At 56.1% G+C, this 10,655-nt stretch overlaps 1 protein-coding gene and 2 non-coding genes across 3 annotated transcripts; 2 read left to right on the top strand and 1 right to left on the bottom strand.

Moving 5' to 3' along the window:
- The first annotated feature begins 4,028 nt into the window (after positions 1-4,028).
- LOC135273054 (small Cajal body-specific RNA 17) lies at positions 4,029-4,172 on the top strand. Its single transcript, XR_010340937.1, has one exon. It is a non-coding gene; the product is annotated as a small Cajal body-specific RNA 17 (non-coding RNA).
- An 82-nt stretch (positions 4,173-4,254) lies between these two features.
- On the top strand, positions 4,255-4,337 carry LOC135273053 (small Cajal body-specific RNA 18). Its single transcript, XR_010340936.1, has one exon. It is a non-coding gene; the product is annotated as a small Cajal body-specific RNA 18 (non-coding RNA).
- Positions 4,338-5,504: 1,167 nt separating this feature from the next.
- LOC105726912 (RIMS-binding protein 3A-like) lies at positions 5,505-10,436 on the bottom strand. Its single transcript, XM_012466496.2, has one exon. The coding sequence runs from the start codon at positions 10,434-10,436 to the stop codon at positions 5,505-5,507; it is 4,932 nt and encodes a 1,643-aa protein (XP_012321919.2).
- Positions 10,437-10,655: the final 219 nt, after the last annotated feature.

Below are 10,655 nucleotides of genomic sequence, written 5' to 3' on the forward strand. Positions count from 1 at the left end.
CAGCAGTCGATGATTTTAGTTTGTTTGGGTTTCGCCCAAGAACACTCTATTGTAAACTTAATTATGACAACTATACTGTAATAATTCAATGTCCTATTATGATATTGCTATAAACAGAATTTGCCTTTACATTGTCATTTATTTATTTATTTATTTATTTTTGAGAGGGAGTCTTGCTCTGTCACCGAGGCTGGAGTGCAGTGGCACGATCTCAGCTCACTGCAACCTCCCCTTCCCAGGTTCAAGCGATCTCTTACCTCAGCCTCCTGAGTAGCTGGGATAACAGGTGCCTGGCTAATTTTGTATTTTTAGTAGAGATGAGGTTTCACTCTGTTGGCCAGACTGGTCTTGAACTCCTGACCGCAGTTGATCCAACTGCTGGGATTACCGGCATGAGCCACCGCACCCAGCCTACATTGTCATTTCTTTTCTTTTTTTCTTTTTTCTTGCCTCAGGTTTATTTGTACAAATAGCACAGGAGGATCCCAGCCCCATGCAGATGTCAGCCCGGGGCGGGCGTCCCACCAGTCCTTCTGTCCTCACATTGGCAGACAGAGATACCTACTCTGAAGCCTTGTAGGGGCCTGGGCACCTTTGGGAGCCTGAGCTGGAACTGCAGCTGGAGCTGCAGCCTGGCCTTAATTTGATCCTTGGCCTTGGCCTTTGTCCGGCAGAGCCTGAGCCCCTTGGCAATGTGGGGCACAAGCACACTTCACAATATCGGGGTGGGCAATGTAGGCAAGTCAATCGAGCTTGAGGCTGACACCCTTTGGGCTCTTGGGCTTAACCTCCTTGGGCTTTACGAGGGCCTTGATGGCCTTGGCACGTGGACTCATGGCCTTGGCTTTAGGCCTTCTTGTTGTGCTTCTTGGCAAGGTGAACTTGTTCCTCAGGAACTTGGGGTCCACCCTTAAGAAAGTCGTATCTTTGTGATCTGGGTTTCTTGATACCATTTCTGTGCCATTTTTGGGACTGGTTGTGTGTGGTGTGGTTCTTGAACTTGGTCATGACTGCACCTAAGCTGCGATTCCCTAAGGGTGCCTTTTTTTTTGAGACAGAGTTTCGCTCTTATTGCCCAGGCTGAAGTGCAATGGCACGATCTTGGCTCACCACAATCTCCGCCTCCTGGGTTCAAGCGATTCTCATGCCTCAGTCTCCAGAGTAGCTAGGATTACAGGTGTGTACCACCACATCAGACTAATTTTTATATCTTTAGTAGAGATGGGGTTTCATCATGTTGGCCAGGCTGGTCTCGAACTCCTGGCCTCAAGTGATCCCCCTGCCTCAGCCTCCCAAATCATGCTGGGATTACAGGCATGAGCCACTGTATCCAGCCTGTCATTTATTCTTTACCTGGTTCAGGAGTTAAACTGGGAGCTTAATTATTTATTTTATTATTATGATTATTATTGAGATGGAATTTTGCTTTTGTTGCCCAGGCTGGAGTGCAATGGTGTGGTCTCGGCTCACTGCAACCTCTGCCTTCTGGTTTCAAGTGATTCTCCTGCCTTAGCCTCCCGAATAGATGGTATTACAGGTGCCTGCCACCATGCCTAGCTAATTTTTTGTATTTTTAGTAGAGACGGGGTTTCACCATGTTGGTCAGGCTGATCTTGAACTCCTGACCTCAGGTAATCCACCCACCTTGGCCTCCCAAAGTGCTAGGATTACAGGTGTGAGCCTTCACACCTGGCCTAATTTTGTATTTTTAGTAGAGATGGAGTTTCACCATGTTAGCCAGGCTGGTCTCGAATTCCTAACCTCAAGTGACCACCTGCCTCAGCCTCCCAAAGTGCTGGGATTACAGGCATGAGCCACTGTGCCTGGCCTAAGTGCTTATTTATTTATTTATTTATTTATTTATTTCAAGACGGAGTTTCCCTCTTATTGCCCAGGCTAGAGTGCAGTGGAACAATTTCGGCTCCCTGCAATCTCCATTTCCCAGGTTCAGGTGATTCTCCTGCCTCAGTCTCCCTAGTAGCCGGGATTATAGGCATTTAGCACCATCCCTGGCTAATTTTGTATTATTATTATTTTTATTTATTTATTTTGAGACAGACACTCACTCTGTTGCCCAGGCTGGAGTGCAGTAGCACAATCTCAGCTCACTGCAACCTCTGCCTCTCAGGTTCAAGCGATTCTCTTGCCTCAGCCTCCTAAGTAGCTACAGGCACGTGCCACCACACCCAGCTAATTTTTTGTATTTTTAGTAGAGACGGGGTTTCACCATGGTTGCCCAGACTGGTCTTGAACTTCTGACCATAAGTGATCTGCCTGCCTTGGCCTCCCAAAGTGCTGGGATTACAGGCATGAGCCACCATGCCTGGCCTAATTTTGTATTTTTAGTAGAGATGGGGTTTCGCCATGTTAGCCAAGCTGGTCTTGAACTCCTGACCTCAGGTGATCCAACCGCCTCAGCCTCCCAAAGTGCTGGGATTACAGGCACGAATCACCATGCCCAACCATCTTGTGTGTTCTTTGAGGATAAGGTGGCAGTAAGTGTGTTAGGTTGAGATAGCCCTCAGGCCTGCGCCTTCCCTCTCCCCATCTTTAGCCCCAGGGACAGCATGGTAGAACCCAATGGCTCCAGTTCATCAACTTGCCATGGAACCAGTTGGTGGCTCCGGTCCTCCTGCCCCAGGTGCTTCTGGTCATTTCTGACGACAGCGAGGAATGCAGTGTCCTTTCCTTATTTTCTCTGTCTCTTTTTTTTACCTGTGTATTCTGGAAGTGTCTTTCCTCTGACAGCGTTGTTGGACATGGGGAAACAAAAGGACATCAAAGAGAAGAAGGATAAAGACCACCCCTCATTCCCGCCGTTCCAGAGGGGCAGCCTGGGAAGATTATGGAGGAGGTGACTTTGAGCCATGATGTGACCTTAGATGAGGGGATGCCTCTGAGCCTTAGGAGGCTCTTCTGTAAAATGGGGCAAATAGGCCGGGCACAGTGGCTCACGCCTGTAGTCCCAGCACCTTGGGAGGCAGAGGCGGGCGGATCACCTGAGGTCAGGAGCTCGAGACCAGCCTGACCAACATGGAGAAACACCATCTCTACTAAAAATACAAAATTAGCTGGTCATGGTGGCACATGCCTGTAATTCCAGCTTCTAGGGAGGCTGAGGCAGGAGAATCGCTTGAACCCGGGAAGTGGAGGTTGCGGTGAGCTGAGATCACCTCATTGCACTCCAGCCTGGGCAACAAGAACAAGAGCAAAACTCTGTCTCAAAAAAAAAAAATGGGGCAAATAAAGAAATGCCCACTGTGCAGTGGCTTATGCCTGTAATCCCAGCACTTCGGAAGACCAAGGCAGGAGAATCACTTGAGCTCAGGAGTTCCAGACCAGCCTGGGCAAGATACTGGGACCCCATCTCTACAGAAAAATGTAAAAATTAACCAGGTACCAGGTGTGGTGGCTCAGGCCTGTAATCCCAGCACTTTGGGAGGCTAAGGCATGTGGATTGCTTAAGCCCAGGAGTTTGAGACCAGCCTGGGTGACATAGTGAGATCCTGTCTCTACACACACAGAAAATGAGCCAGGCATGGTCGTGCTCATCAGTAGTCCCAGCTACTTGGGAGGCTGAGGTGAGAGAATAATTTGAGCCCTGGAGCTCAAGGCTGTAGTGAGCTGTGATTGTGCCACTGGACTCCAGGCTGGGCAACAGAGCAAGACTCTGTCTCAAAAAAAGGAAAAGAAATGCCCTCCAAGGTGATCCCTCAGGAATTGACTCAGGAAAGTGGTGAGCTGTGAAAGCTATCCTAAGCAAGATCCTCTGCTGACTACTCATCCTTCACAAAGGGCTCAGCAGCATACAGCCTCCCTGCAGGGATGCCCTCAGGGAAGATGTGGCCCAGAGGAGTCTTTTGGGCCCTGCTCCTCAGTCCTGGCTCTTAGCAGGATCCTCTGCAGCCAGACTAGCACACCCTGAGCCAGGCTGACCTTAAAGAGTAAGCATGCAGGGCTTATGGACCCTGGGCAAAGCAGAGAGGCTGTTATCAGATGCGGTGCAGCAGGTATGGTAGGATAAGGTGTTCTCAGGTCCCCAGTGCAGCTCCCAGATGAGCCTGCAGTATTTTTCTTATATGATCAGGTCCCACTGTGGGCAGCGCTGCTTGCCCAGAGCCTGAGAGGATTATGAAATCATGGCAAGGGTAGTGAGGCAAGGGGACCCAGCATGCGGGCATGAGGAGCAGGGGACAGTGGGTGAGGCTAGAGAGGGAGGTTTAGGGAGGCCTCTGTTGTTGTGACTGTGAGCCCCAGCCAATGATGACGTGGCCACTGCACAATCTGAGTTCTGGCAACCACATGATGAATTGTGTTCTGGGAATAGACTGCAGCTGGGAAAAAAAAAAAGCAGAAGGGTGTACCCTCCGTTCCCTGGCCAGGAAAACATTTCTGTAGCCTTTGAAGACCCACTGCACAGAAGCGAGAGGGAGGAAAGCCAGGCTCATATTTTCCTAGGTTGTGCTTCAACTTCTAAAATATGTTTTCTCTATGAACGTTTTAATGAGGGGTTGAACATAAGACCGAAAAAAATAACATTCTGGGCCGGGCGCGGTGGCTCACGCCTGTAATCCCAGCACTTTGGGAGGCCAAGGCGGGTGGATCACGAGGTCAAGAGATCGAGACCATCCTGGTCAAAATGGTGAAACCCCGTCTCTACTAAAAATACAAAAAATTAGCTGAGCATGGTGGCGCGTGCCTGTAGTCCCAGCTACTCAGGAGGCTGAGATAGGAGAATTGCCTGAACCCAGGAGGCGGAGGTTGCGGTGAGCCGAGATCACGCCATTGCACTCCAGCCTGGGTAACAAGAGCAAAACTCCGTCTCAAAAAAAAAAAAAAACATTCTGAGAGCTTGTTTGGAGGCTCTAGCAGGAGTGCGCAGCTACTCAAATACCCTGGACTGAAGACGGGTCCTACTCTACTGGGGATGGTCATCCTCTTCCACCGAGTGCACAGATTCAGGAGGGACACACGTGGAGTGGTGAGGGAGGAAGGGGATACCCGCCTAGTCAGCCAGATCAGCCAAATCAACCATGGTGATCAATGGGGTGACAGATGTCGCAGCCAGATCACCCCCACATCCAAAAAATTAACATTCTGATTCCTTTTTTTTTTTTTTTAAGATGTAGACTTTTCTTGAGACTTTCATACAAGATAATGGATGGATAACCTTAACCTCCTAGAGAAAACACACATTGGCCACAGAAAAAGGCACTTCTCCAAATGCCTGCCATAGTGATCAGCAGCTTTGAAACAGCCTCTCAAACTCTCAGGGGTTGGCTGGTTTTGTTTTCTTTCAAAAATAACTCAGGCTTAAGTCTGCTACTTTCAGAGCCGCGGAGACACTTAAGGACTACCATCAGCTTAACATGGTGGCACTTGGAGCACATGCTAATTATGGTGGTGAGGAGGGGTGCTGGTGTGAGGGTCTGCAAGCTTGCTTCTCTTCTGGCAGGGTGTGAGCAGCCAGAGGCCACTACCTGGGCAAGGGTGCTTGCTCAGTGTCAATGGAGGGACATGTGATCCAGCAGGTGGGCCGAGACCAGGCCCCTGTGGCCGCCCGACTCTCCATAATAGAGTCCCTGTTCATCCATAGGCCCGTAAACCGTGACTACATCTCCTGCCCTCAGCACCAGCCTGCCCTTCGCCTGGCCCCCCGTTTGCTCATCCCTGGGATCATAGTCCAGAGCTGCTATCATAGTCTTTGCAGTCCACAGTGGGGGTCTCTTGGAGTTCCATTGGAGCACCGGGGAGGAACCCTGGGGGATGATGAGCCCCTGAAGGTCCTGAAGGTGGGCCATAGAAGGCAGGTGTCCTTGGGCCAGCAAATGCCACCTCCTGTCAGTCTGCTCTGTGCTCACCTCCATCTCAGCCACTAGGTACCCGGGGATATTGCCCACTTGCCCGTTGCACTCACCGAGGTAGAAGCCGTGGGTATCTTGAAAGCCCCACACTCTTAGCAACTGCCCTTTCTGGAAGTCCAACTCCTCTTCTGCAGCCTTGGGGTTGGCAGACATCACCAGGGGGTTGTAATCAGAGAGGGCTACACAGACCCTGGCTGGAGTGTTGGCCCCTGTCCCCAGCTGTTGGGGGCCACCCCTGGGCATCTCAATGACTTTGCTGGATGGAGCTGGACACAGTGCCAAGCTGGACTCATGCAGCTGGCACTCTCTCTTGCCCCCCAGAGCCTTTCCTTGTCTGCTCTGGGGCCTAGGCTCCCTCCTCTCCTCTTGCCTCTCTCTGCCCCACAGATCCAAGCACAGTGCCTCCTGCTCCTCCTCCCAAATGTTATGGAAGTCAGATGTGTACTGTTGACTGGTGCCCAGCTGGGGAGGTGTGAGCCCTTGGCCATCTTGCTTTTGCCTAAGGACCCTCTCAAAGGCAGCCTTTTCCTGACACGGTTCCTCCCTGGCCCCACACTCGATGGGTAAATGGAGGAATCCTGGTGCAGGGCTTTTGCTGGTGCCCATGTGCCGGCAGCAATTTTCCTTCTCCCCAGGCTGGTCACTGAGCGAAGGTAGCCTATGGTTCTGGGGACTCTTCTGAAAAAGCAGGTCGTTTCTACAGCCCTCCCAGGCCTCTGCAAGCTCCTGAGCTTGGCTGCCAGCCCCTGAACTTGAACATTCTCCTTCTAAGCCCAGATTGGACACTGGGGATTGCCTTCTCGGGGGTTCTTCAAGGAATGCTTCTAGGAACTTAGCCGGGGGTTCCCCACAGCTTCCAGGGTTGTGGGGGCTGGTCTTGGCACTCAGAGGAGCCAGTGCCAGCTTCTGGGGGCAGAAGGGGAAGGTGACTCTGTAGGTGGATGGTTCGCCACAAATGTAGCTAAAGGGAGGAGTCTCTGGCCATCGATGGTACATGAAGCAGTCCTCAGGGATCTGAGCCGGCACTGAATCCAGGGACTCGCCACATAGTGACATGGTTCTCACTGAGACCTTCTGCCATGCTAGGGGCACCTGTAGCTGGGAGAATTTCAACAGGGTGCTCCCAGCAGTGGCATCGGCGACCTCGCAAACCTTGAGCCCATCTGCATACACAGCATAACCGGTGACCTGGACTCCGTTGGAGGACCCAGCTGAGTCAATGGTCACAGGGAGCCAGCTGACCACCAGGACACCTGGTGAGGCATGGCACTCCACCAGCACATCCAGTGGTGGGTGGGGAGGTCCTGCCAAGAGTGTGTCGAAGGTGATCGTGGAGGACACCGTTCCCCAGTACACCTGCAGCAAGTCCCATGGCAGCCGCACCTCGACCCGTGCCTGGTAGTGTGTGCCGGGGCACAGACCCTGGAAGGTGTAGCAGCTCACACCCGCTGGGGTCAGGGCATGCTCTCGGTCATCAAGATACACCATATGGGGGTGGTGGCAGCTGCTGTAGACCCAGGTGATCTTGGCCAATGTGGCTGTGACATTCTGCAGGTGTAGCTGCATGGGGGTCATACAGAGAACCCCTTTGGTGCCCAGAAGGGGTCTGGAGAGGCCCTGCTTCCCCACGCTCTGCGGCAAGCCCAGCTGGCAGGCTTCCATCTTGGTATCCAAGATCTCTGTTGCTGCTTCTGTCTTGGAGCCCACACTTCCCATCTGGCACAGCCCTCTGTCCACCATTCCTTGGGGTTCCCCAGGTAATAAGCTGTCTTCCTCCAGAGCTTCATCCTGCCCAGCTGGAAGTTGATTGGGGCCAAGGTCAGGGAATTTGGCAGGCAGGCAGCTTGGGATGTAGCTGTCTGGAATCTGCTCTACCAGATTGGAGGGCACCAGCCCCCACCGGCCATCCTCAAGCTCCCCCTCATAGAAACCATCCTCATCCATGTCCCCAAATATGTATACATAGTCCCCAGCTGTGAGGGGCAGCTCACCCTCGGGGTGATCATTGGGCCCCTCAAATGGGTTATAGTTATACTGAGCCATGAAGATCTTGAGCTTTGGGGTAGCAGGAGCCACCGGGCCCCCCACTTCCAGGGCCAAGGACACGCTGTCAGGCTCGAGGTCAACCACCTCACGGGCTGAGTCCCTGTCCAGAGTAGGGCAGGATGGCATGGTGGCCCACATCGACCCCTCAGAGGAGGAGTGTGACTGGGAGCTGGTTTTCTTGGACAGAGGTCGGCTGGCAAGGACTGTCTCTGAAAGTTGGGGGACACTGGCTGGCTTCCCAAGGGCAACTGGGCTCTCCTCGAGGGAGGCTTCCCTTTTCTCCTGTATGTCTCTGCTGGGCTGTGACAGTGAGTACTCTTCAGGCCGTGGCTGGTACTTGGGCCTTCTGCTACCCTTAACTTGGGACTCCGGCATTTGACTGGTCTCCTGGGGCTGTTGGGGAGGGTGACCAGGCTGACACCGCAGGGCTTGCATCTCCTTCCGGGAAGCATGGAGGTCACACTGGGCCCTCTGGGGGTCGTGTTGCAGCTGCTGCTGCCTGTCCTGCCCACGCGCCGCCTCCTGCAGCAGCTGCTCAGCCATCAAGCCGGCGGCATCGCGCTCTTGACACGCACGTCCCAGGTGGCCGCGCACTTCGCTGTTCTCAGCCTCCACTTTCCGCAACCAGTCGACCTTGGCCTGCAGCCGCCCATTCTCCTCCGCCAGCCAGGCGTTTTTGAGCAGCGCCGCCTGCAGCTGTGCCTCCGCCTCCTCGCCGCGCCGCCGCGCCGCTATCGCCTGCGCGCCCAGCTCCTCGCACTCGCGCCGCCGCTCGTCCAGCTGGCGCTCCAATGCCAGCATCTGCTGCCGCATCTCCTCGCAGGTTGTGCTCTGGCCGCCCGCCTCGGGCCGGGCGCCACCGTAGCCCTGCGGAAGCGTCAGCTGCCTCTGCAGGCGCAGCACTTCCCGCTGGGACTCGCGAGGCAGGCGGTCCAAGTCGCTAATGTTGAGCCACTGCGTACATGGACCTTCCCTTCCAGGATGCGGGTCTCTGCAGGGGCCCGAGGCCACACGCGCCTGCAGGAGGTGGCACTCCTGCCGCAGCTCTTCGATCTGCTTGTCCTTGGCCAGCAGCGCGCTCGCCTGCTCCGACAGGTCCTGGGCGCGCTGGCTGGCAGAGGCCTGGCATAGCTCCAGGCCGGCGCAACTCTCGCCGGGTACAGGCGCGCTCACCGCCGGAAGGTTGGTCTCCTGCAGCTTACGGGCCCGGTCCGCCAGGCGCAGCGCGAGCCAGGTCAGCTCCGCGCGCTTCACCTTGAGCCGCTTCACCTTGAGCCGCTTCACCTTCTCATCTGCCTGGTAGAGGCAGCCTGCACGCCGCAGCTGCTTGTTCTCCTCGTGCAGGGTAGAACAGCGGCGCGCCAGCACCCTCAACGCCTTGGCCAGCAGCCAGTTCAGCCTTATCAGCTCTTGGTGGCCCAGGGCCGGGGATGAGGGAGTCAGGACTTCGCAGGGCTTGCTCTCGGGGCTTTCTCCTCCCCGAGGGTTGCTGAGTTTCCCGTGGACTGATGGTGGTGGTGATGGCGGCAGGAGTGGCGATGGTGGCGGCGGGAGACTCCGGAAGCCAGGGATGCAGGTGTCCAGGGAGGAGGGCCGCTCCTCGGATTTGGAGGCCTTGGGGAGACTCCGGGTGCTGTCAAGAGACCGGGAACGCGCTGGTGCGAAGGAATCAAGGGAGCTGGCGCGCGTGGACAGCAGACCGTCTAGGGAACTGGAGCACGCAGAGGACACCAGGTCTAGCGAGCCAGAGCAGACACGGACTCTGGCACTCAGGCTATCGAGAGATCCGAGTCGACTGGCGGGGTTAGGAGCGTGGCTAGAGCCGCTCGAGGTCTGGGGCAGCGGCTCTTCCAAGGAATGCACAGCCTGGGTGTTAGGGGATCCCGACACAGCGGGGTGCCCGCGGAAGTGCTCCAGGATGTACTTGAGGAACAGCTGGCGCTCCACGTCGAGCGCCGCCTGCAGATAGCGGATGCGCGCCGCCTGCTCGCCGTCAGTCTCCCAGCGAAGCTGCGCCAACACTTCCTGCAGGCGACAGCGGCACTGCGCGGCGGAGACCTCGGACACCCCCGGGCGGCTGCAGTGGCCGCGGTTCACTAGCTCCTCGGCCAGCTGGTGCTGCAGCTCCCGGGCTTGGCGCACCACGCCGTCACGCTCGCGGTGCAGCAGCTGCTGCAGCTGCCGCAGCTCGGCCTCCTTCCAGCGCAGCAGCTGCCGGATCTCGGCCTCTCGCTCCCGCTGCATCTCCTCTTGCAGCTGCCGCAGCTCCCGGCAGCGCTGTGCCTCCCACTTGGAGCGCAGATGGTCAGCCAGCTGCTGCCGCTCCCGCTCTGCCGCCTCCCGCAGCTGACGCTCCTGTGCAGAGAAGCGCCGCCGTTCTGCCCGCCAGCCCGCCCGCTCTGTCTCCAGCTCCGCCCGTAGCTTCTCCAGCTCCCGCCTCTGGTTCTCCAGCACTGCCGCCGCCGGGTTGGAGCAGCCCAGCTTCTTGGGCGATGTGCCCAAGGGGCCGGGCGAGTTCTTGGCCATTGCGGCCGCGGCCCGGCTGGACTCCCGACTTCTCCTGGCAAGCCGCAGCTCGCCAACTGCCGCCGCCCCGGCAGCGGCCAACCGTCCGGCACGCTTCTTCCGGCCGCCTCCTTGGGGTCTCCGCGTGCCCCTTCCACCTCTTGGCATGTTCCCCCGAGTCCTGCCGCGGATGTCTGGCCCACACGCCTCTACACCTGGCAAGGCCAGGGGTGGACTCCC

This window comes from Aotus nancymaae, unplaced genomic scaffold, assembly GCF_030222135.1.
Source record: "Aotus nancymaae isolate 86718 unplaced genomic scaffold, 86718_ANA_hifiasm-v0.15.2.pri h1tg000210l, whole genome shotgun sequence".
In the NCBI taxonomy this organism is placed as follows: domain Eukaryota; kingdom Metazoa; phylum Chordata; class Mammalia; order Primates; family Aotidae; genus Aotus; species Aotus nancymaae.

Excerpts from the sequence above, each read along its gene's own strand:
- LOC105726912 (XM_012466496.2), bottom strand. The coding sequence starts at position 10,436 with ATGGCCAAGAACTCGCCCGGCCCCTTGGGCACATCGCCCAAGAAGCTG.